General features: G+C 40.7%; 1 protein-coding gene across 1 annotated transcript in view; it reads right to left on the bottom strand.

Moving 5' to 3' along the window:
- Window positions 1–26,727, bottom strand: part of LAMC1 (laminin subunit gamma 1) — a 124,343-nt gene extending 97,616 nt beyond the window's left edge. The window contains exon 1 of the mRNA XM_060035132.1: window positions 25,860–26,727. Coding sequence (XP_059891115.1) covers window positions 25,860–26,274 — 415 coding nt within the window. The 5' untranslated portion in view covers window positions 26,275–26,727. The remainder of the gene's footprint in view (window positions 1–25,859) is intronic.
- Window positions 26,728–26,946: the final 219 nt, after the last annotated feature.

The raw sequence follows: 26,946 nt of genomic DNA, 5'->3' as shown, positions 1-26,946 counted from the left end.
TCACTACTAAATACCTTCTCTCTTGGAGAAGCTGAGGGCAGAGACCAGGTAAGTACCAATCTGTGTTTCTCTGAATCTGTATTGTGGGGAAACACTTTAGCAAACCTAAGAATACTTAGTCCTGCTCCAGAGTCTTCCTAATCCGCCTGTTTTTTAACAGCCCAGTAACCTGTGAGCCCTTCAAAGACACAGACTTTCTTATAAAGCTCACAGTCCTCAAAGCTTAGCACAAAATGCTTAGTAAATTTAGGATTATTGATGCTTGTGCTGTGATTTTAAATGAGAGGATTACTCAACTATTATGGCTGCCATGTAAATAAAGTGGGTATATAGACTGTGAGCAGGACGCACACTTGGAAGAGGCTCTCTGTCCCGTGAGGCGCAGTCTGCATACATAACCTATTTCTGCTTTTTTTTTTTTTTTTTTAAGAAGCTCACAAACTGGGGTGGTGCATGGAATCGTGGAGAGAGAGCACTATTCTCGAAGCAGGAAACCTGATTGCTATCTTCCCTGGACTTCAGTTTCTTCATCTGTAAAAATGCGTGTGGTCAGTGAAATGACTTCTGAGGTCTCCGAGGTGCCTTCATGCTGCCTCACAAGGCTGGTTAAGTGCCAACCAATGGTACCCAAGAATTCAGGAGGGAGGGCAAAGCCACGGGGAGGGGAACGGGGAAATGTGAAGAAGCCCTCAAGGATGAAGAGGCTCAAGTCAGGCTTCAAAGACAGCGGTCCTTGTCCCGTGGACAACAAATACACCAGATTTGGCAAGCTCAAGTGTTCATACAAGGAGGAAACAGAGAGGAGCCAGAATACGAGGAGCCTTAAGTGTCACATAATTCTCTCAGGGAAGCTGACTAGTCTCAGAACCAGACCCTTACCATTCAAGCTTATTATTGAACTCAGTAGTTTTCAAACCATACATTGGTTTGAAATGAAAAAAACGCTGGTAGGTCAAGGTAAGCATTAAAAAATAATAATAATTAGAATAGAATGGAAATATCAGGGCAAGCCTTGTTTTAAGACGCCTGTCTCAGTTGTATGTACTAACTAGGTGGCTATGTAAAATATATTTCTTAAAATGGGCTACAGTCAAAAATATCTGGGAAAAACTCATCTATTAAAAATTGACAAGGAAACTAAGTTTTTCGAGTCTTTAAGCACGTTTTTCAAGTTTTTACATTTAATGCACTGTAAAACCCTAACAAGAGATTTGATTTACAGCATAACATAAATTCAAACAAATAAATTCAGAAAGGACTGCTCTTTACCCTCCCTGGACAGGAAGCAGAAGTACAGAGAACTCCAGCCAACACTAGGAAAAACAGAGAAATCATTGTGTAAGTCTCTTGCCTCATTTACCTGCGTTTGCATAAGGAAACCCACATGCTCTCAAGACAATAATTCCTTAAGTTCCCAGTCACTAAAACCCTCAAGAACTTTTATGTAGCTTCTTTGAGTATGAAAGAAAATGCAAATGTAGAAAAGGTTTCTAGTTAATCCAAATAATTTAATGAACACTATTATGTATCATGAACGAATAAGAACTTCTCTGTCCTCAAACTGCTTATAATCTATTATATGAAGGGATATAAGACAAACACCCAAAAAGCCAAGCTGACTGTGCTCAAGGTGAGGGAGGGGGAGGGACATGAGTAGGAAAAATGAAATGAAAGATGGGAATAAAAAGGAGGCAACTGAAATTGGCCTTTTAATATGAATAGAATATCAACCTGCAAAGTCTGGGAGAGACAGGATGAGGAGTGGAAACTAGGGTGCCTTTGAAGGAGGGGGGGAACAGCAAAGACAAGGCATGAGAGCTGCATAAAAATGGATAGGTAGCTAGTTGGACACCTGTAAGGAAACAGTGATAGTTAAGGCTATGGTTAATGGCACCAGGAGATGTACATTTTCTTTGCCCGGAAATGAAAGGGAAGCTTTTTGGTCATGGGGAATGGCAGGAACCTATGGACACCAAGAATCTGAACACAGCCTGTCTTCTTAGTATTGGCCACATTTATGGCTCTCCTTGAGACCATCTTAAAGATGGGTTCTTGCACCTACCTCTCATTCAGCAGCCACAAAAGGATACTGACCATAAAAGCGTCTGCTCTCTCAGACACAAGATTCCCGTGATAGGAACTTGGTTTGAAACTTCTGCCAAGCTTCAGTTCTCACACAAAAATGCACAGCCTCGGGATACTTCTGGCTCCTCTCCCACTGCTCTCTAGTTGAAGCCAAGCAGAAGTGAAATTTCTGCTGGGAGTCCACAGGTTTTTTTTTTTTTAATGCAACAATTCCAAGAAAGAATAAAGGCTGACTCCCCTTGGGGGAAAAACAGCTTAGGCTTTCCAAGTCAATACCCCAGAGACTCAATAACCGGCCCAATTATCTATTGCTGACAGCAGGCTACTCCAATGCACAGTGCTTTACAGCAACCACCATCTTTATATCTCATGAATTTAAGTGTCAAGAATTTGGGAAGGGCTAGGTTGGGTAATTCTTGAGTCCACAGGGCACTGACTGTGAAGTCACTTGGTAGTATTCGGCTGGGCTGGTCATGCCTGGTGGCTTGGTGGGGATGGATGGAAGGCTGGACACTGCTGAGACTACCCACCAGCGTGTCTACCCATGTCCTCTCAAGCCTAGCAGATTTAGTAGTCAGACTTCTCCATGGCGGAGCAGGATCCAGGAGACCAAGGTGGAAGCTGCCACTCTTCTTAAAGGCTTAGTCTGGAACTGGCATATCACCACATCTGCTATCCCACTGCTGGGTCACAGGCCAGCCCACATGCAGAGGGAGGCGTGTCAAAGCACTCATGCTCATCTTTAATCCATCCTAACCAACAAAATCGGAGCTGCATCTTAGGCAGCCATGATTTGCTAACTACTCAAGATAGGGAATTTTAAAACCCAGGTGAAGAAAAATTCATCTGACTACCTCACATTAAAAGGAGAGAAGGAAAGAGAATTTCCAGAGCAACAGACCCTACTACTCAGAGTTTAAGACTAAAAAGCTTAGATGGATGGAAACTAAATTTTTGATGGTGAGCATACTGTAGGGTATACAGAGGTGGAAACGTAATGCTGTATACATAAAACTTAAATAATGTTATAAAACAATGGTACCTCAATAAAAAAATTTTCTTGATTAAAAAAACCAAAATAACAACAACAACAAAAAAAAAGAGTAAGGAAGCATGGAGAACTTCCTCCAAATTCAGTTTCTATTATAACAGGGGAAAAGCAGGTTAAAAATATCAGCAAACACTTCTGGATTATACACTAGGTACAAAGAGCTATATTAATGTTGGAGATGCAAAGAAATGTAAGATATAGTCCCTGCCTATCAATGTCTCCAAATGGTGAGACAATTACATATACCACAAAACAGTACAAGATAGCACTTGAGGAAGTAACAGCTGGTATTTTAAAAATGGGAGAGGGAATCGGAGGCAGGAGACCAGTTAGAAGACTACCTGTGTGAGGATGAATTGCTGTAAGATGATTCTCAAGCCTACAGACTCCAGCCCCACTTTATAACAAATATTTTATAATGCCTTCCCCTCAACAACCCAAAATGAAATCCATAGGTTATATAATCTACAACATGTAACTTCCAAGTTTGGGTGTGTGCGTGCGCGCGCGCGCGTATGTGTGTGTGTGTGTGTGTGTGTGTATGTGTGTAGCCCTACCTATAATGTAAAGCAGAAACTAAAAGGAAACATATGCATTTCAATAGATAAAAGCTCAATAACTACTAGAAGGCATAACAAAGCCATCAGACACTTTTATCAACTTATAACATGTAAGTTTGCATTTTTCATTTATTTATTTATTCATTTTTTGGCCATGCCACCCTGCAGCATACGGGATCTTAGTTCCCCAACCAGAGATCGAACCCATGTCCCCTGCAGTGGAAGCTCAGATTCTTAACCACTGGACCGCCAGGGAAGTCCCAAGTTTGCATTTTTAAAAATAGGACTGGATGGCATTCTGTACAAGACATACAGAAAATGAAGGGGCAGAGGTATAGGTGGACACTGCAATAAAAACTGGTGTTAGCAGGGCTTCCCTGGTGGCGCAGTGGTTGGAGGTCCGCCTGCCGATGCAGGGGACGCGGGTTCGTGCCCCGGTCCGGGAGGATCCCACGTGCCGCAGAGCGGCTGCGCCCGTGAGCCACGGCTGCTGAGCCTGCGCGTCCGGAGCCTGTGCTCCGCAAGCGGGAGGGGCCGCAGCAGTGAGAGGCCCGCGTACCGCAAAAAAAAAAAAAAAAAATTGGTGTTAGCAAAAGTAATAACACACCAGATTAACCTGTGTGTTTTAAGAAGAAGAGAAATATCACTTTAACTGAATAGGTATAACAAGTCAGGACAAATTACAGACTGTCAAAGTAGAGAACACAAGTTAGAATGATATATCTCAGCCAACTTTATCAGCATGTTTCCTTGTAAAATATTCACTTAATCTTAATGATTTGATTGCTCCAGAAGAAAAAACATGTTGGCAGGATAGGCATGTTGGTAACTATTCATGTGCAGGAAAAGCTGTAAAAGCAAATTCCAAAATTTCAACTGAATAAGATCAACACTTTTCTTGACATTTGATATTTTAGGAAAAAGAGGCTAAATATACAAATATGCACACAGAATCACTCTGACTGTGAGTGCTAGAACGTAGTGTGATCTACACATGTGCCGAACGGGCAACGTGAACACCATGAGAGGCACTCTTGGCAGAGAAATGACTTTCCTCTTGCTAAGCTCAAAAACTATTTATTTACATGGTGGCTGTATTCATGGAAAATTATGTGTAATAAAGTTATGTGGAAAAAAAACTGTGTTTATGTATAAAGGCAAAGTTACATTCTAGGCTCAGATATTTATGACTGGGTTTTTAATAGCATAAATGTCCCATGAGAAATCACAAAGTTGGGCAGGATTTGGGCACTTCTTTGCTGTGTGGGACAGCCTCCCCTCCCCACTTCACCCCCTCTGCCTGCTGTCTATTACATACCCCTAAAGGGACAGTACCACACTCTCCTCTGAGGGCCACCTCTCCGGGGTTTACAGCTGAATCCATGAGGCTTATCTATCCCAAGAACTTAAAAAAACTTCAGATTTATCACATTTTACATTGTACAAGACAATCTTTCTACAGATTCCCATAGATTCACCATTCCTTGTTCCAAAACCTCTAAATCCAATCCACCTCTCAGATTATAAATAAGGTTTCAAAGTGTATTAAGACAGTTTATTTATTTATTTATTTATTTGACTCGTGAATTTGTTTTTATTTTTATTGGGCTATAGGGGATGGGCTGGGAAATATCTCTGTAAGTTATGCCCTACTAGGGAAATGTCCATTCTAATTTCCCTGGGATAGCTTTCGGAGCTTTTTCTTTTTCTTGGAGCTGCTGTTTAAAGTGGGGAAAAGAGCTTAAAGTATATGACCCACATTAATGATATAGCAAAACCATGACAACTGGCCTAACACATCTCAGGAGCTTGAGAAATTTCTCAAACTCTGAAGTCAAGGGTGATTCAGTTAGGAAGACAAATTTAAAACCCAGGTCCCTTTATCAGTGCTTCCTGGAGGTGCCACTGAGACAGTCTGCTTTGTTTTTTAGAGAAACAAATGTTTTAATCAAGTCTTCAGTGTATTTTATAAGTAGCAATGTTTTCATTATCCAAAATACTACTTAGGCCAAACAGTATGAATAACAACTAATTTGGTGACTACTTTACCAAAGAGGTGAGTAATAACTGTATATTACTAAATTTGAGCTAATTTTTTTTTTTTTGGCCGCACTGCGCGGCTTGCGGGATCTTAGCTCCCTGACCAGGGATTGAACCTGGGCCCTCAGCAGTGAAAGCGCAGAGTCCTAACCACTGGGATGCCAGGGAATTCCCAAATTTGAACTATTTTAATTCACTGTAACCTGTAGCCAAAACATTCCTTAGAGTGGTTAAATACCAAAATAGAAACTAAGCTAAAAAGATTTTGTATTAATACCGTATCTCTTTACAAAAAAAGGAAGTGAGGTAGCTTATAGAAATAAATATTATGCAACAGAATAAAAAATAGCCTCAACAATTACAAAAGAAATGCAACCTAAAATAAAAACATTTCTCATCTATCAAATTAGCAAAGCTTTATAAAAATCATAGTACTTAAGGGGAATGTTTAAACAGGAACTTTGTATACTGCTGTAGACAGCAAAGAAAAGAAAAAATAAATAAAAGAATTAAGGGTCAGTAGGAAGAAACGAAACTGTTATTATTTACAGATGATGGCTGTCTACATATAAAACCGAAAGAGTCTAAAGACAAGTAATTAGAATTAAGAAGAGAATTAAGCAAAGGGTATAAGATCAATATATAAAAAACAGTTACATTTTTATATGCCAGCAACAAAGACATAGAAAATGTAATTTAGAAAAAAAAGTTAAAATAACAACAACAAAAATGTGCCCAGGAATAATTATAACAGAAAAAGGACAAGGTTCACATGGACAGAATTATAAAACATTACTGGAATTCATTAAAGAAGGCCTAAATTATACTATGCTCATGAACAGAAAGACTTGAAATTTTCAAGATGTCAATTCAACCCAAATGGATGCCTAAAGTCAATGCAATTTCAATCAAGATCTAAATAGAGGTTACTGGGGAACCTGACAACCTCATTCTAAAATTGATGTGTAAGAGCGAAGGCCCAAGGACAGCTAGAATATTTCTAAAATAGAAGAATAAGTTTGAAAGGGACTTGTCCTAGGAGATAAAGACAACACACAAATCAATTAACACATTAAAATGAAGAAATTCTGTCCAAAAGCTATCATAGAGAATATAAAAAGACAATCACACACTGGTAGAAGATATGGATAATACATAATTGATGAAGGATTAGTATCAAGAATACAGGAAGAACTCTACAAATCAATAAACAGGCAAATCAATAAATGAGCAAAAAACATGAAGAGACATTTTACAGGAGAGGAAATATGGAAGACCAATAAATACATGAAAAGCTATTAGCCCTGGGCTTCCCTGGTGGCGCAGTGGTTGAGAGTCCGTCTGCCGATGCAGGGGACGCGGGTTCGTGCCCCGGATCGGGAATATCCCACATGCCGCGGAGCGGCTGGGCCCGTGAGCCATGGCCACTGAGCCTGCGCGTCCGGAGCCTGTGCTCCGCAACGGGAGAGGACACAACAGTGGGAGGCCCGCGTACCACAAAAAAAAAAAAAAAAAAAAGATTAGCCCTTATAAATAAAATGACTGAGATATAATTTTACACCATCAAATGGGCAAAATTTAAGAATTCTAACAATACGAAATGTGGATCAACGGTCTATTAACACTGCTGGTGAGCATCTAAACAGGCACAACCACTCTGGGAAACAATTTGCATTCTCTCATAAAAATGAAGACACTCATTATGATCCAGCAAGCCAGTTAGAGAGACTCCCACATAAGCAACAGGAGACACATGTGAGAATGTTCACAGAATACTTTTCATCATGACAACAACCAAAAAAAGTCCATCAGCAGAATAATCCTTAAATTATCTGTAGTATAATCACAATAGAATACTACACAGGAATGGAAATCAGGGAATTACAACTACACCTTAGAAATGTACTGAGTGAACAAAGCAAGGTACTGATGACTATACAAACCATTTTTATAAAGCTCAAAAGCAAGCAATACATTGTCTAGAGATGATAAACTACTCTCTTTTAAAAGCAAGGGAATAAAACATAAAACCCAGGGGAGTGGATACCTAAGGGTGGGAGGGTGGGCAGAAATCCTCCTAGAGCTACTCAAATACTTCACAGAGAAGTGTTCACTTCTACTCCAGATTTCTGTACACTAAAACAGAGTATCTGCTGCACAAACAACGTAATTATCTATTTTATCTTGCATTTACCTGTAAGTGCAAAACAACACCTCACAGTAATCCACAGCTGACCATATGTATATCAAAACAAAATAAAACACACAAAAAAACTCCACAGATGATTCTATTTGATATTGGTGAGTACTGGAGGACCACGAGCCTAGATGACAACAGGATTTCCTCCTTGAGGAATAATCCCCGGATTCACTGGCAATTAGTATTAAGAATTTATAAGAAGTATTACACTGTAATAACCTTCAAACGATACGAAGAAGGAATTTAAACACCTACTTTAAAGTGCTCTATCTTTGGCGAAACAGAAACTCTTAAAAGTTTCAGTCTGAGAAACTCTGCTCTCCTAAAAAAAGAAAGGTATTTAACTTGGCATCGTGGATCCTGGAAAGGAGCACAAGGCTTCTCAAAAAGAAACAAATCCATGGTTGGTCTCAGCTATTCTTCGGTTCTTAAAAGAAAGTTCATCAGAACAAAAAGACAGGCCTTCTATTTTTACTGTCCACAACAAGGATGATGTCTTAAATTTTGAGAAAGCAGCTCTGTGGACTTTCTCCAAAGATCAGTAAACACACCTCTTCCAAACACTTTTCCAGAAAGTCTGGACATATTTATTGAATTTAGCCCTATGCTTCTCATGACTTCAGAACTGAGTTTTCTGATTTAAGACAATGAAGAATATTCAAATGCCTATGATTTCACAAGTCAAGTACCTAGCTCTAAGTTGCTGACCCATAGCTCCTGTCCTCAATGAGCTCATATGAAGAAACAAAATAAGTACACATTTAAAAGACTCCAGAACAAGATGATATGCTCAACTGACCAAGGAGGGACACAATAAGCGCTACTGTCTCACACTTCCAGAATGTGGAAAAGCATTTTTAGAGAAGGCAATTTCCTTCCAAAAGAAACTGGGGTGATAAAGCACAGAGGACAACATGATATATATTTAGGCAAAGGGTGATGGCAAAGGACTCTGAGCAAATAAAGACAATGAGTCTAAGAAAAATGATGTCCATTCAAGGAGACCACAATCTTTTAGAAAGCAAAATCCAAGCTGAGAGAACCCTAGAGGCAAAAGCAATCACTTATAACCATTTATATAGTCATTCTCAATACAAGTGATTCTTTAAAGATTCCTAGAGACACTGATTTATTGCTGATTTAAAGCAACTGGACAGAAAGAAAAAAAAGCTGTGATAAGTAGGTAGATAGGGAGGGAGATGCATAAAGTGTGGAGAGAGTAAGGACACAGACATCACTGAAATCATATGCTTCTAGGAACAAGAAGAAAATCAGAATTAACTTCCAATTCAAAAAGTATCTCAAATGAAATGGCTTTAATGCAGCCAGGTTCCTAACAGAGGCATTGGAGATGAAACTGCATTTCTACAAAAAACCATCAAACAAACAAAAAAATAAACTACTTCTTTGAAACATTTATCTAATGCTCTAATTGGAATTCTAAATACTCTTACCATAATTTAAAAACCCATCCACTCAAATCGTCTTAAAATACAGCTGTTAAAATGCACCCTTTCAATGAAATATAAGTTCCTATTAAATGGACTTTTATTCAATCATTTAGATAATAACCAATTTATCAAATGCCTATTATGTGCCAAATTTTTACATAGTCTTTAGTAGTTCTATTATCACTATCTGTAAAAGTGGTATAACATATAATCAAATGTGATACAGTCCATAATCCTTTATCTGTGATTCTATATCCAAAAATTTCTAAACAGCAGAGGATTTTCATGATATCTGACAACAAAACGTGACTTAAACTAGTGTGAGGCCCTTATAGCCTTTAATCAGCCTTTAATTCATAAAAGTATGAATACATTTCACCGCAGAGATAGTGAGGACCTGGCTGTTAAGTCTCTGACCTAATTAATGTTTAAAATACAGCTCCTGCCCTCAATGAACTCAATTCATATTGAAGGAAAAGATAAATACACATTAAAAAAGATTCCAGAACAAGACTGTATGTTCAAGTGACCAGTAAGTGGTACAAACAATAGGCACTGTTCTACTACTTCTGGAGTTCTTGTTTCTGAAACACATCTGGATTTTAAAACAGCTTTGATTCATCCATCACAGTGGAAGGTAAACATGATCACTACTGTCAAGTAAATCAAGACTTAATGATTCTGCAAGGATGTGCTCCTCCGAGATGAATCTGATACAGAGCCGGTCGGTGTAAGTACCCAACACTAACATAGTGAGAGCTCAGTGTCAGGAGGGGATCATGGGAATGAAACCCGGTAGTCTCAGAATAAAATGAATTGTGCAAAGGAAGGGAGTGAATGGTGCACACTGAGAAGAGCAGGACGAGCGTGCACCCCTTTTCTTCAGAGGCTCTTCTCCTGAAGTCCTAGGGCGTGAAGGTCTACAGAGAGCATGTTTGCTAGTTTTTCTAGATCCACTTCCTAAAACTGCTAGCCACAGAATGGGATCCTCTGAAGAAGGTACTTCAGGAAGACCAAAACTCAGGAAAGAGAGGATTCTCCAGCACAGGAACTGGCAGGCACAATACCACAGTAGAGGGTTGGCATGCCAGAGCCATCTGCCAAAACCAGTCCCCCTCCCCGCCACCCTCCATCACTGTAACAGATTTGTGGCTGGGCACAAGGTTGCCCAGCCAGACTACACTTCCCAGCCTCCACTGCATATATGAGTGGCCAGGTGACTAAATGCTCTCCAGTGGCAGATGATACAACGATGTGGACCTCTGTCGGGTCTCAGTCTTGAAAGTTAGGCATACACTCCTCAGCAGCATCTTCCCATTTGTAATACAGAGGTAGCTATCACTCAGCTTCAACCACACACAGGAGGACAGCACCCTAAGGGATGGCAAATCATGAAGATGAAAGGACCCTGGGCCCCAGAATGTCTGTGTGGATCAGAGCTACCTTGCTGCTCACTCAGGACTACCACATGAAAGAGAAACCTCTATGTTTCTTGAACTACTTTATCATTGGGGCTCTTTACTACTATGGCTTAGTTTTTACCTAACAACACTGGTGAGGAAGCTACATCACGGACTAGCCATCCCACTCCACCTGTCCAATTTCAATAACCCTATGTAATAGGCAAACTCCATCTTGGGAAAATCTAAACAAAACTGCCATTTCTCACCCTCATCTGCATTCTGGGGCTGTAGCCTCACAGAAATAGGAATTCATTCATTCAGCAAACTTTTGAGCACCCACTACTAAATGAAAGGTATTATGCTACACACTAGGAATATATAAGCCAACGTAAAAAAGAAAGCCAAGGGAACCCTCCTTGGGCAGGTCCTCTGTTCTGCATGCTTTTCACCCAGAAGTTAAGCTCTAGGTCTTCCTGTCTGTCCCATTTCCAGCACTTTGCAGTGCCTTTTACATAACAGGCACTAATAAATATTTGTTAGGTGAATGAATTAAGAAATCAATAAATTCATCTTATCCTCAATGAATTCAGTCTGGGGGGGGGGGAACAAAACAATACAATCTAGCACCTCTCACATCACAGGCATGTAATATGGTCAGTGATTTTTAGAAATGAATGAATGTATGGGCACTGAACAACATGACAGCAAATGCTATGGAGGGGCAGGAGAAATTAGAAATCAAAATCTTCCCAGAGAAACTGAAATTTGCCATGAGTTCTGAAGGACAATTAGAAGGTAACCAAATAAACAAAGTAAGGAATCAAGAAGATGTAGCGCCCATGCTGTCTGAACATGTTTACTATGCCTGGAACTTAAGGGCAGAGTTCCAATCACACAATGAACATATCTAGTACTCCTCTGAATACCACTGCTTCCACTAATTAAGCCAAAAACTGACATCTTTTCTTTAGCATTTGCATCATCATATGAACTGCTGTCAATGCAGTGCTACACCCTTCTTTAACTTTCAGATGTAATTTTCATTTTTAAATCTAAAATCAGGATTTATTTGACCAGTTCTAACAAATCCTCCATCATATAATCAAAGAATCTCAAGGTTGGTAGAAATCTGAAAGGTCACCAGATAAATGTTCTGGGAAGTCATTTATCTTGACCAGCTACAATCAGTTCTTTGCAGTCACATGGAATTTTTATCCTTCTTTTACAGCACTTTATATTTTGTCTCAGAGTATATTTGTTGATATACACATGCTCGCTCTCCCACTAGACTACACGCTTTTTATGTACAACTCACATTCTTCTTTATCTCATATTCTTCCAGTGCTCAATAATCATAGGCTCTGTATAAAATCATCTTTTAATCCAACCCAACCACATCAGCTCCTGCAGTCCCTGTCAAATCCAACCCGTTTGCTTGCTCCTGTATACAGCCTCATTGTTACCTCTGGTAAAGATGAGTTGTTGCACCTTCTTTCCAAGACCCACAGAGCTTCCTTCCTGTTTTTAATGCCAATGATGCCACATTGCTTCTCTTTTCACCTCCATTTCTATGTCATGGATTAGGGCTTAAGACTCCAAATGTTTGGAAAAAATGAAACAAGTTCCAAATAAACCGTCCCTTTTGTAAGCTGCAGAATGTCCATATCTCAGAAATTGTCAGATGTTTCCCTGCAGATGTTTTAAGCCTAAAATCATCAATGCCCTTTCCCGTTCCACCTTTTGTCCCTCTGACAAGGTTACTGTGCTTCCTCGAGACTTCCTGTTTGAATAACCACACACTTGGGTGTTCAAACCCCCATGTGTCCATTATTCACCATAAAAGGGACCTGAGGAAGTAACCAGGCAGTTGAACACAAAATGATCCATGAACAAAAACAGCTGTGCGTTAGCAGGATGGACAAAAAGACAGCAGGGATCTTGACACTGCTGTGAATTTCAAAAACAAGGTCTATTTAGTCAGGCATGGTTAAAAGGCTGCTGATTCAGAGCATTCGTGGTCCATTTCATAATTGAAAATCACTGGAGATGTGAAGAAGCCTTTTTAGTTACTTCCACAGAGTCTCGCCCCAACACCAGCCTTCCTAACAGTCTCCGTTATGGGAACAAAGCTGCCTCTCCTTTCTCTCACAGCAATGGCACTACCAACTCAAAGGTTTCACCCCAAAAATTTAATACTTATTTTATTTCCCAGTCCAAAAAGCAGATTCCCCCTTCCCCAAGAGGTTTTCCTATAAAAACACAGGGAAGCACAGATATAGATACACACAGAAGAACACACAAAAAGAGGCAAAGAAAACAAGCTTACATTCTCCAAACATCTGGAAAGTATGTTAATATCCAGAATCAGTCTATTTCTGATACCCTAGATTTACCATCCATGCCTTGTGCCAGGATATAAGAACTTTAAAGTGGGCATAAGTATAAAACCAAAGCTTTATCAGAATGGCCGCAAAACTGAATGATTCTTATTGCACCAGGAGTTGATGCTAACTTATTTCTTGCCAAGCAGCAAAAATGCTGAAAACAGTAGTAAAAAAAAACCAGCTTCAGCCCCTAAAGCAATCCTGATAAAGTAAACAAATTTTATTACAACTGCATTACAGATGGTCTCACAAACTTTCATAATCTGTAATAGAGTTGTAAGAATTTGGTATTCGATAGACTTTCTATCCCATGAACTTATCTAAAATACTCACTATAAATTCACAACTATGTATAGAGACACTCTGAAAGTTAATCCTAGACGCTCAACCCCACAGAACGTGACCCCTTTACCATGAAGGGGTAACCACATGACCAAAACAATTAAAGTAGACAATTGCTCTTCCGTTTCCAACTGTCTCTCCCACACAATATTCACCTTTAGCCTTGTGTTTCTTCCCACCTCCAAAAAGAACACAACTTCAGTGAAAATTTCAGGATGCTCATCTCTACCAGATCATGATCTGGCATTTAAATAATAGTAATAATCTAAAAACTTAGCGCTTCCCTGGTGGTACAGTGGTTAAGAATCCACCTGCCAATGCAGGGGACACGGGTTCGAGCCCTGGTCTGAGAAGATCCCACATGCCACAGAGCAACTAAGCCTGTGCACCGCAACTACTAAGCCTGCACTCTAGAGCCCGCGAGCCACAACTACTGAGCCCTCATGCCACAATTACTGAATCCCGCGCGCCTAGAGCCCGTGCTCCACAACAAGAGAAGCCACGGCAATGAGAAGCCCGTGCACCGCAATGAAGATTAGCCCCTGCTCACCGCAACTAGAGAAAGCCTGCACGCAGCAACGAAAACCCAACGCAGCTAAAAATAAATAAATGTATTTAAAATTTTTTTTAATGAAAAACAATTTTTTTCATTTAAAAAAATAAAAACTTAGTGACACCAAAACAACAGGACAAGTCACCAGTCCTATCAGGATAAGGTCCATAGGAGAAGGAACCACTAGGGGAGGAACAGCAACACTGAAGCACAGATAAACTGCTAAACCAAGGCAACTATACCCTAACTTCTTTGATAAGAGATTAAGTAAATTAAACCAGGACCCATCCCTAAAACATATTTTTTACAGTTTAAACTTTCCTAAGTTTCCTTCCAACTCCAAAATTATTCTAGTTAGCCACATATTCAAAAGTCCAGAGATGCCAACATTCCAGAAAACTAAAGGTCTAAATGTTGTACAGGATAGGGTCAGAAAACAAAATCCATTCCTAGATCTAATCATTTTACATTGCCAAGCTACTATAACTTATTTCTTAATAGTTTCTGATAATAAGATGATCTCAGATTTTGAGAACATCTGTGCAGACCGTTCCTGCTTCTAATCAGGATTTGCTGCTGCCAGAGTCCCTGCCAATGAACAGAGAGCTCAAGAAAAGCTGTTCAACTCATTTTCATCAAGCTGTCATGACCCCCTTCTCAAAAACCGTGAAGCTCTTCTCTTGGAAAGACTTAAGATCCTTTTATTCTCTTTGAAGAAAGCTGATGGGAAAGCCCTTAGAAAATACTGATGCTTCTGTATTTTACCAACTGGCAAAAGGGGTGGGGGCATTTTAAGCCCAATACTCGGCCTCAAATGTAGCAGTGGGTGCCATTCTTCCCATAAGAAATAAAATTGAGCATGTGCATTTAAATACCATCAGTCACTAGGATGTGATGATGTAACCACATGTATCACAGAAATGCAATGTGGACAAAGCAGGTCTGTAAAGAAAGGAGGATTGTGATTCAATAATACTTAATATTGAGTTGTAGAAGCGGAGGTAGTATGCAGTGGGGGAGAAACCCAAAATACAAAATCTAAGTGGGAACCCCCTTCTTCAGAGAGGAAGCAAAAAAAAATTTCTTTTTTAAAATTTTAAGATATCTAGGAGTCCGCTGATTGAACCTTGGCTCAGGAATGCTCTGGGGAAACTAAGGAGATAAAGAGTGAATGATAGATACACAGATAAGATAGATAGACAGAGTTGTAGATTTACAAACTAACATATACAGAAATCAAAGTGAAGGAAGTCACTTCCAAGCCTGAAAGCTGAAACAGTGACAAAGAAACCTCCTGGGACCACAGTAGTTATTTATCAATCAATAAAAGGTGGTTACACCTTTCAGTTAGCAAACCTGAACAACAAAAAGGCCACCAAGTAAGAGTCAGAATTTACTTGAAGCAGAGGAAACGAAGTAGAACCTGGAGATGGCCCTGACAGGCTTATCTTTAAGGATGTCAGATAAAGTAAGCAACTGAACTAAGCAACTCAGCCATTCTCAACAACCAGAAAGGAGTCATGGATAAGGCAGAAAGGAGATAAGGTGGCGTTCCCCTGACCACCCTTCAGGAAACAGGGTATGTGGTACACTTTTCCTATCATTAGACACTGACAAAACACAGAATCTCATTCTGAAATTCAATAAATTCCTTAGAAATTCCTAGAAGCGTTAACAGCTAAATATATAACTAGTATAAGTACCCAAAACCTAGTATTTTCCCATTGCTAACAATCCTCTGTTCTTCACAAATAAGTGCAAAGATCTTTTTAAAAGAAGCACTCCAAATCCAGAGCTCAAGCAGAGATCTGTCAGAGAAACCAGACTCAGTCCTTTGGTTTGGTATACTTTCATTTCACTTCCTAATTAAAGGTCCTCTACAGGTCTCTGTCACTTACCAGGCTTGTTCTAACATGGCAGAGTGGCAAGTGCATAACCTATCCACAACAGGTCTGAATTCCAACCTAAATTCAACCTGTTCTACCTCAGCAGTCACCAGTCATATTACTATCCATAGGGGTCACAGTAGTTCTCAAGATTGTTTTAAGGATTCAAAGAGGCAACCGAGGGGTGCTCAACGAAAGGAAATTTACTTTCTTTTGTTGCCCAGTTTTCACAATCCGCATCTCCTCAGAACCCATCCTCCAAGTCTCTACTACTCCATGGAAAGCAAACAATGCCTTCACCATTATCTGGTTACTCTTAGATCTTTATTCAAACAAATCACCCTTCCTGGAAAGTCCTCCATTCATGTCTACCACTCTTCAAGACCCAAGAAGCTTTTCCTGGGTGACTGCCATCGACACTCTTCAAAGTGCTTTACAGGTATTCCCTCAGCACTTTAAAAAGTTTCAACTGAATTATGTTTACTGTGCTTATATTCTCCCACTGATTGTCTGTACATGAGTGTTTTTGTCTTATCCCCTCAAAACACATTACAAATCACCTGAGGATAAAAAAAGTGTTTCAACAATATTACCTACACATTCCATATTACAATGCCCATAAGAGAAGAATTTTCTCAGCAAAGTAAGAATTTTATTTACAAAAGAACTTTGCCAACTAACTAATTAAAAATCACAATCAAATAGGCTCACCTCATTTTGAGTGGGTAGGTCTTTTCACTTAGTTGGAAATACTTCACAAAATTTCATACACTTCTCTAAGAAAGCCACACAACACAGTTCAAGCTTCAGACTTATTTCTTTTTTTAAAATAAATTTATTTATTTATTTAATTTTGGCTGCATTGGGTCTCTGTTGTGGTGCATGGGCTTCTCATTGTGGTGGCTTCTCTTGTTGCAGAGCACAGGCTCTAGGTGCGCGGGTTTCAGCAGTTGTGGCGCACAGGCTTAGCTGCTCTGTGGTATGTGGGATCTTCCCAGACCAGGGATCGAACCCGTGTCCCCTGCACTGGCAGCCGGATTCTTAACCACTGCACCACCAAGGAAGCCCCAAATGTATTATTTCTAAACGGCTCAATGAGAAGAAGCCACTATCTGGAACATGTCAAAGGAAGGAAGGTCTTCAGATTATACATTTTATGTAATATGTGGAATATTTTGTTTTCACTGTAGAATTTAAGTAACAAGTTTTATAAAAACCAGACATTGTAACAAAAGCACATGCCACAGGGATATTCTTAGAGAACTCTCTAAACCTGCCCCCCAAAACACAAACTTACCATTTATCACTTCAAACCACTAAGCACCAACCAAATCCATCACCTGGTTAAAGGTAGTCATGAGAAGAGCAAAGAGAACTTGCTCTTCCTGTACACCTGCCCACACTCCACTTCCTGAGACCTACCAGGAAGCTCACCTGAATGCTTTTCTGAAAGCACTCTGTAGGTACTTCAAGTAAAATCAGCTGATACCTCAATGAAAATCAGCTGGTTGGCTTGTTTTGTGTCCCTTCACTCAAAAAACATTTCTGAATGCCTACTGATGCCAGCAACTGCTGGTAGGGTAGAAAGACCGTACGAGAAATAGAACGTAGATGATTATGTCTTAGATTCTGTGCTCTCCTATTTTAAACCAAAATCGTACCCCAAACTAACAAAATCACCTATTTATTTTTTGTATTTTAGTAGGTTGAAACTTTTAATTCTTTTTTTCTAATTTGAAGAATAATTTAGATACAACAAAGTACACAAATATTAAATGTACAGCTCTGAATCTGTACATATGTATACACCTTTGTAACCTCCATGCAGGTCAAGATGCAGAACGTAAAGCGGGAACTATAAAGGAGAAAAAAAAAAGACTGATTACTAGCTGTGTCTCTGAAAACACTGACAGGCATCTCTGTAGTCACTGCCTTGGGCAATCGCTCTGGTTAGCAGAAACCTTCACATACAATGTGATTTATCATCACGAACAAAATTCATTGAGTCCCTAACTCTATACTCTATACAATAGAGTAACTCTATACAATACCACTTGTATTTTTTATTTCAAGAAATTTTTTAAAAATGTGAAGGTTGATTCTGAATCCTTATTTCCAAAAACTTCCAAAACAAAAAGAAGATAAAATAACAACAAAAAAAAAAACACAAAACAAGACGATACAGCAAAAATCCAATGTTGACTGCAATATAATAGGAAGCAGCCATGCAGTCGGAAACAAAGAGTAAAAGGAGGGAGCTGAGGGACTAAAACTCCTAAAGTTTTAAAAGAAATCATGTAAATCCCCTAATTCATCTCCCAGCCTTGCCACAAAAGATCTGAGAGCGCCATTGTCTAAGAAAGAGATAAGTCTGCTTTATTTTATTTCATGAATATGTAGCTGCATAGGGCACCAGGCTGACTGGACCCAGTTATTTTAGGCTGGCCTCCTGGAAGAGCCCATGGAAAGAAAAGCAGATGTACTTAATTAGTGTCACCACAGTGTGGCACAATACTCTAAAACCTCAGTGACATTTCTGTAAATGAGTTTTCTGCTAACCCCATTTAGCAAGCTGTCCGCTTTAGGCCCAAATGAGCCAACATCTAACTTTATCATTTTAGAAGAAAGGAGATGCTTGCAAATCTTAGCAAGGCCCTCTGACAAATCTTAGGGCAAGAAACAGGCAAAGTAATAGAACCGGCACACAGTCATCTTGAAATTTTATCCTTTGACAATTTAAGATAAGGGACAGATTAATCCCTTATTTTAAAAAATCCTCTCTGGAATTTTGGGCAGTAAAAATAAACAAACAGTTCTGCTCTAAACTTTGACACTTTTCCCTAAAACTCAAACAGACCAGCAGTAGAGCTGTCCATTAAGTATAGCTGGAAACAAGCAACAAGGAAAGAAGCATCTGTTGGTTCTGCTGCCTGTTAAATCTAGACAAATAAGTGGTTATTATTCATCTGTCTAACCACTTTAATGTGGTTCTTCACTATCCTGCAGAGAAGGCATACCTCAGTATGCCAGTCTCCTGAGTGTACCAATAATGAATTAAATAAACTAAAAATGATGCCACACACAATAAGCAAATAAGATGTTTCACTGCAACCCTTCTCCACAACTGCTTAATAATACCCTTTTAGAGTCTATTTCAACAACAAACATGTGAATATATATTTTAAAATAAAATTTATGTCCATTTCTAAAGAAAAACACACATTAACATTAAAATTTCAGAAACATATTCACATGTGAGATTCAAACCTGAGCAAGTAGTTTACTCATAAAATTTATCCAGCTGACTTCAAATCATATAAAAGCCTAATTTTTACACCAAAAAAGGACAGTCACAGATCTTTCAATTCCATATCAGTTCCATACCCAACTTAGTACTTTTTTATAAAGCTACAGAAATAAAACAACCAGGTACCACATTCACAGTGGCATAAATCTCAAAAAAATGGAGAGATGGCACTGATAAAAATAAACTCAAGTTCAAAAGTGTTACTGAGAAGAATATAAATTAATGTGCAGTGTTTTGGGACTTCTTATAATTCAGGCATTCATTTATTTACTCACTCTTCATATACTTACTGAACACTATGCCAGACACATTGTTAAGCAGTGGAGATACAAACCCTCCAGCCTCCCTCCAAACGGTAAGTTAAGTGAATGCTTTCTGTGTGTGCACTTTTTTTTTTTTTTTTTTTTTTTTTTGCGGTACGCGGGCCTCTCACTGTTGTGGCCTCTCCCGTTGTGGAGCACAGGCTCCGGACGCGCAGGCTCAGCGGCCATGGCTAACGGGCCCAGCCGCTCCGCAGCATGTGGGATCTTCCTGGACCAGGGCACGAACCCGTGTCCCCTGCATCGTCAGGCGGACTCTCAACCACTGCGCCACCAGGGAAGCCCGTGTGTGCACCTTTTACCTAAAAACTTATTATATAACACTGAACGTATCGGTCTAGAGCAGACGTCACCAAACTTGTCCTGTAGAGGGTCAGAGAGTAAACATTTTAGGCTTTGTGGGCCAGGACTTATTGTTACAATTACTCAACTCTGCCTTTCTAGTGCAAAATCAGCCAGAGACAATACGTTAATAAATTAACTTGACTGTGTTTCAATAAAACTTTATGGATACTAAAATTTGAATTTCATATAATTTTTACATGTCATAAAATATTTTTCTTCTTTTGATTTTTCAACCAATTAAACATGTAAAAACCATTCTTAGCTCATCGCCCATACAAAAATAGGTGGCAGCCCAGGGCTGGATTTAGTCTGTGGGCTATAATTTGCCTACCCCCAGGCTAGAGACCTAGGTCTCCACATCTAAGCCACAAGTTCCATGAGGTCAGGGCAATATCCAATGAATCATTATACACCCAGGAATCTGTATGGTGCTGAGGCATAGCAAGCAGTTAACTAATGTTAGTTTTATTCAACTAAACTAAAAAGATGACTAAGTCCCCGACCCTGCCTTCAAAGACCTCATGGTCTAGAAGTGGAGATAGACAAGCAAAGAAACAATACCATGTGATAAGTGCTGTGGTAGATACCTACAGGGTGGTGTGAGTGGGATTCCTAATCCAGGCCAGGGAGAGAAAGAAACTGGGGAAGGATTCCTGAAGGTGATGACACCTGGAAGAAGTGTTCCAAACCGAAGAAACAGCCCTTCAAGCACATGAAATGACAAAAGATAAGCCTAGAGGTTATAAAGGTCCGGATCCTAAAGTACCTTATACACCATGCCAAGGCATCTGGACTTTATCCTAAAGGCTTGAGGAATCACTGCAGAATTTTTAGCTGGGAAACGATATCATCAGATTTGCATTTTAGAACCATTGCTCGGTCCAAAGCGATGGCTGCCTGAATAGAAAGAGCAAAACTGGAGGCAGAAAGACCACCAATTCATTAGCAAGTTGTTGCAGCAATCAAGGTGAAGTTCCATGGGGGGTTACAGTAAAGCAGATATAAAGATAAGGATCCAAGAGACATATGGCTGGATACAGGAAGTGAAAGTGGAGTCTTGGGCAGACTGTAGCAAGGATGGGTGGGAAAGTGGTGGAGTTACAGTTGCCCAGAGACCCAGCAGCGGATGCTATCTGCTGGCCAAACAGAGTAATCTTTACTGATGAAAGCCTATGAAGCATGGTTCTTGGCCAAAGATTGGTTGAGAGCCTCAGGAATAAACAGTAGTGCTGTTCATTAAGATACAGCTTTGAACTGGATAAGACAATAAGGAATGAATTTAGTTTTGGACATGGCCTCTGGACATAGCAAACTGACCATGTCCCACATGGAGAAAAAGCTGTCCTGAAGATACAAATTTAGAATTTATTGATTTGCAAATAGTAATGGAAGCCTTGAGATTTAGAGGACTTCATTCAGGAAGAGTGAGTAGCATGAAGAAAAAAAAAAAGGAATCGAGAAACATAAGTGAAAAGGAACAGAGGGAACAGCAGGAAAACCAAGGGAGTCTAATATCTCTGAATCGGTATGTACATGAACTTGTATTGATATTTTAAAGTTGCCCTGGAATAAACTAGTCATTCTTTTGAGAGATTTGTTAGAGAAACGAAGAACTGCAGGAGCTAGTATGTTGGACTGAGTCAAAAACCTACCTCCACTATAATTTTTGGCAAATCACAACCTCAGGACCCTCATCTTTGCCTTCCCTCACTGAGTTATGAAAATCTAATCAGTGATAAACTGGAGGCTTTATAAACTGTAAAGTATTATAAAGGAACTCCTGATTTATTATTGTAATGGCATTACATCTGGGTATGAAAATTCCATCTAACAGGGTATAAACTTCTGAAGAATGGACCTTCAATCTTCTACACCTTTCTATCAGGTACTGCACCACGTATTCAGTAGGTATTTAAAATATGTTTGCAGAATATCTGGGAGTAACGTGAGAATGTATGCACAGGGAAAGGAGTGCATAGCAAAAGGCATGTCCAACTTCCTAAAAGGATTTAGAACTGAAATAGTCAAACTTTATCCCTCCCACAAATGTGGCCAATGACAAAATAATGGGGGGAGGGGAGCTCACAGTTCCAAACTTTCTCCTAATGTGTAAACTGTTTTTCTGAATGCTTTAGAAACATGAAAAAGGTATTTACGGAAAAAGCAGTGAATTGTAGAACAGGAAAACAGCCAACAGCAACTTTATAAAACTGTGTTCACCAACTGCTGGCCACTAAAGAAGAGCTCCTTAACTCCTCAAGTTGAAACCTGCAAAATGTAAATCAGGCCTTTGTAAGACAAACTAAAATAGTGTCCCCTCAGGGTGCACAAATACCACAGTGAAGTCACCAGAGTTCTAACAGAGTCAGAACCTACTTCGCAAAAATATTCCCGGGGAAAAAAATTTGCTGTTTGTTTCATGTTAAATACACACTAAGAGGACCAAACAGAATAAAATGTAATACCCTTATATAGCAATTATTGTGATTTAGACACACAAAAACAATATTTAGATACAGCTTAAAAGTGTCATTTAATCACTGCTTGTTCCTAAAGCTTATAAGGAGCTTGGACACCAATCTGGCAGACTGGACACCCAGTCTGCCAAGTTTTCATCTACAGTGACTATCAAGTTAATTAAAGGGGCTGTTTAATAAAAGGCAAATCCTCAGATGCAATCTTACTATCAACTACTCTGCTGATAAGGATAAAACTTATTATAAAACACAAAAGCCAGACTTTTAAAAAGCAGTTGAATAATTCATATAGGAGTTAGGAGAGAAGATCCAGAAGTGAAAGGCAAAAGAAAGACTTCTTTTTAGAAAAGGATGCCTTGCTGAGATTTCTCTCCACAATGGGCAGAAAATACAGTTCTGATGACCACAGCAACTTTAACTCATTATATCTAAGTATACATTGCACCCTGTACCCTGGATAACTGTAAATGGTGCTTAAGACATGGCTGCTTACAGAAACAATGCTGATTTTCCTGGCCTTTGTACAAGTGATGATAATGGTACAATCACCTAATTTGTACTTGCCATCTGTTAAAATATGCCTCACCCCCCAAAAAAGGTACCAGTTAAAATGATCGTGTAATTTTATACATACATGTGTATGCATGAAATGTTTCTGGAAGGTTACGTAAAAAATTGTGAGCGACAGTCTCTACGGCAACTTAGCAAATGGAGATAAGAGACTCACTAGTCATTATACTGTTTTAATTCACTATGTCATGTTTTACTTTTACAATAAAAAAAGTCTTAGGATCACTGGCAAAATATGTATATTTCTTGTGACAATTTAACTGTGATCTGACTTTGCTTATTTTAAAGTTTACTGTGCTTAAAGTTCAACATCAAAAGGAAGGCTACAAAAGTGGTGGCTAGACCTAGTTCTTTCACACTGCTCCCTTCAGTTTCACATGCTCTGTAAGGGCAAAGCACAATATGCATCACTTGTTTAAGGGTATGTGAAATTTGAACTGGATGGGAGATTTAATAGATGCACAAACAGTCATGGTCCTTGAATTCATGGGAAATAATTAGTTAGCTAGAGCCCATGGAGTAACTGCAGTTAAGGAGTGAATGTGCTGAATATCAAAACACACAATAATACATAAAGCCCTGCCTATCTGTTGTTAAGTTATAGATCATAACATTCATGAATACATATATCCTTGTCATGAAAAAAGAGAGGGGAGAGAGAGAGAGATTGAGACATCAACGCCACTACACGCAAATCTCCCTCCCCTTCCCCATCTTCTCCACACACAGTTTCCTCCAGGACAGTATTTCTGATGGCACAACAAGTACAATAACTTCTAGTCAAGTTTTTAGAAATTGTCTATCTAAAAATCTTCAAGTAAATGTTCTTACAGTATTTGTATGAAAACTATTTTAAATCACTTTTATTTACTTAGAAGTTTTAAATCTATAGTTTTATGAACTTCATTTAGCAAGAATGTTACCAAAAACTGAAGAATTTTTCAGCAAAACAAGTTCAAGCATATATAACATTTTCAGAGTAAAAAGTCTTTCGAGCTTTTTAATCACTAGGACCCAAAGCTCATATATCGGCCTCCCAGTAGTAGCAACCTAACTTGACGGATACTATCTTACCTAACACATTATCTTTGTAATAGAGAAGTAATCACCGAGTAATCTACCTTCCTCTACCATCACCTGAAGTAACCTTTTGCTACATAGTGCTCACAGCAGAAAATTCAGAAGGTCCAGATTGACAGCCCTATCTTTACCTAAATAAGAGATTCTTATTCAGAAATTTTCAGTTGAATCTCACGCATTTGAGACACATGCTTTTGCTTTGAAATTTTTAATATTTCAAAACATAAAATAAATAAGACGCTGTAGGCATTCAAAATTCAACACAGAAGCTTTAAAAAGACAAAAAAATTTTTTTTAATAATTGGATACAAGTTTCAAAACTAATCTTGGCCAAGTTTAAAAATACAACACTTAGGAGAAAAGTGATAAAGAGCATCCCCACAAAGTCTTAGGAGGGCCTAGGTCTCTTGCAGAATCTTTGGAAAGGCACCTGTTCCAAGATACTGCTTAGTTCCATGTTTCCAATACCTTTGAAAAACTGAACTCAGTTTATTTCTTCCACCTATGAAAAACAGGTGCCTTAGAGTTCCAGTTTATGAACTTACTTTTGAAAAGTTTCATCTTCCTAATAACTTGTCTACAAATAAAATGATATTTACTACAAAGGTGCTAAATACTGTTTTTCTAAAACTTGCTCCACACACAGTAATTTAACTCCACTTTTCAAAGTACTTTCTCTAGAATCTTGACGCTTTCATAAAATTTAATGTATCAGAGAGCAGTGGAAAGAAAAATACAAAAACCACGACCAAAAGAACCATGTGCCTACCAAACGTTCCTTTCGAAGATTCCCCAAATAATGTTACTAGCCTTACAGAATTATACTGCTTTGATAGAAGAATGGCTTGGCACGCTGTTCGCTCTGGAAGTTCATTACTACCAGCTACTGGTCTGCAACGGGACTGAAGCTCTGCCCGTCAAGGCCAGTTTCTCACGCATGTTACTCTGTTAAACACAATAATGAATCATTCTGCTCGTTTGTATATTTCAACGATGAAGAAAAACTGACCCAGATCAAACATGATTTTTAATACTCGGGGATAAACATGTCCATCCTCGTCCACCACCCAGCAATGAAGTTTTCTATACATCCCTTTCCTGATTGCTAAAAGGTCACTTACACATGCTTCTACACTTGCTTTGAATCAAAGCAAAAGGAAAGACAGTGAGGAGAGCCTTTTTACTCAGGGACAAAACTGTACCCAACAATTACAGTGAGTGCAGATACTTCCTTTTGTTTTGTCTGTACCAGGATTATCAGTGAAATCGCTCTGTGGCCCTTAATTAAAGCTGAACAACTTTAAAGAACAATAACTTTAAAAGTGAACTTCTATTTTAATTACACATAGGCAACAGCAGTAGTAAAGTCATTTGCTCCCCTCAAACCCCCTTAACTTAGACCCTTTCCTCTCTAGCTTATTCAGCAAAGCAAACAGCAATCACCCTCAACCCTGGAGAGAAAGTCTTTTAAACAAGATAAAAGTGCTAAAGGTTGACAAGTGAGGAGGGGGGGTTCTGATTAACGCTTCAGGAAAGAGGGACCAAAACAGCCGAAATGGCGAATAATCAAGGGGGCGAAAATCCGGCTAAGTTATTTATAGACTAGGAAAGCAAACAGAGAGAGATGCTGGCGGGAAGCATCTTGGCTCGCGGGATGTTAAGTGCTAGATCTAGTTTAGAAGTTGGAGAAGGGAATTTCTGTGTGGCCCATGCTGGGGAGCAGAGAGCCACCACGCGGCTGTTTGGTCCCCGCAGACTGGGTGAGGGGGTGAGCAGTAGTAGGGGATGGGGCTGTCACCGCTTACCCAGATGCAGCGTGAGGTTGATGGAGTTGGGGTACTGCACCCCGGCCAGCATGGTCTGGCTCTGCCACCAGGTGGTGTCGGCCTGGTTGTTGTAGTCCGTCAGGAAGGCTGCCCCGTGCTGCAGGTGGGGCTGCCCGGCGTCGCACAGGTGACAGGACTTGGTGACCCCGGTCACCCCGGTCTGCACACAGTACTCCTCGGGCGGAGTCCCGCACGTGTTGGTGGCCACCACGGTCACGTTGAAGGCGGCGTTGACGAATTCGGGCATGCAGCGCTGCGACCGCCCGCCCTCGTCCGTGCACTCGTCCATGGCTGCCCGGGCGCAGCCGGCCGCAGCGGCCGCCAGCACAGCCAACACCCGCCAGAGGCCGCCCCGCGGCCGCAGCGCCGGCGCGGCCGGTTTGCTGCCCCTCATCCCGCCGCCCGCGCGCTGGGCCACGGCAAAGGCAAGAGCGCGGCGCGTTCCTCTCGTGCAGCGGCGTCCCTCGGAGGCCGCTCAGCGGGCTGAGCCTCGGGGCCCAGTGGCCGGACTCTCCGGACGGGCGGTGGCGGCGGCTCGCGGCGGAGAGGAGGTCCGGAGGGCGCCCCTGGCGAGAACTGCGCGGCTCGCTAACCACTGCCCCGCACGCCGCCTCCGCGCCTCCCTCTCCCACCCGGGACACAGCCGGCACTCGCTACCGACCCCCAACTTCCGAGCGCGTACCCGAGCGCGCGCCCCCGGGGAGGAAGGAGCAGGGGGTGGGATCGGCAGGGTGGGGTGGGGTCTGCCGAGAAAGCCCAACCCCGGCGTCCTTTCAGTAGCTCCCGCGGCCCCCGTAGCCGCTCCCCGGCTCTCCACGCGCGGTGGACTGCGCGTCCGCCCCGGCAACTCGCGGCGGCGGCGGCGGCGGCGGCAGCGGCGGGGGCGGTGACATCTCGCGCTCGAGCCCGCGGCGCGCGATCGGCGGGGGAGGGGCTTTGAGGGGCGCGAGGGGTGGGCGGGGAGCGGGAGGAGAGGGGAGGGAGGGGCGGCAGGGCGGTGCATGCCGGGAGGGAAAGGAAGGCAGCGGAGAGGCAGCTTCCAGCCGGGAGGTGGATGCCAGGGTTC

This window comes from Delphinus delphis, chromosome 1, assembly GCF_949987515.2.
Source record: "Delphinus delphis chromosome 1, mDelDel1.2, whole genome shotgun sequence".
Taxonomy (NCBI): Eukaryota; Metazoa; Chordata; class Mammalia; order Artiodactyla; family Delphinidae; genus Delphinus; species Delphinus delphis.
The sequence above is the reverse complement of the archived record's forward strand: the minus strand, read 5'-3'. Positions and strand labels throughout refer to the sequence as shown.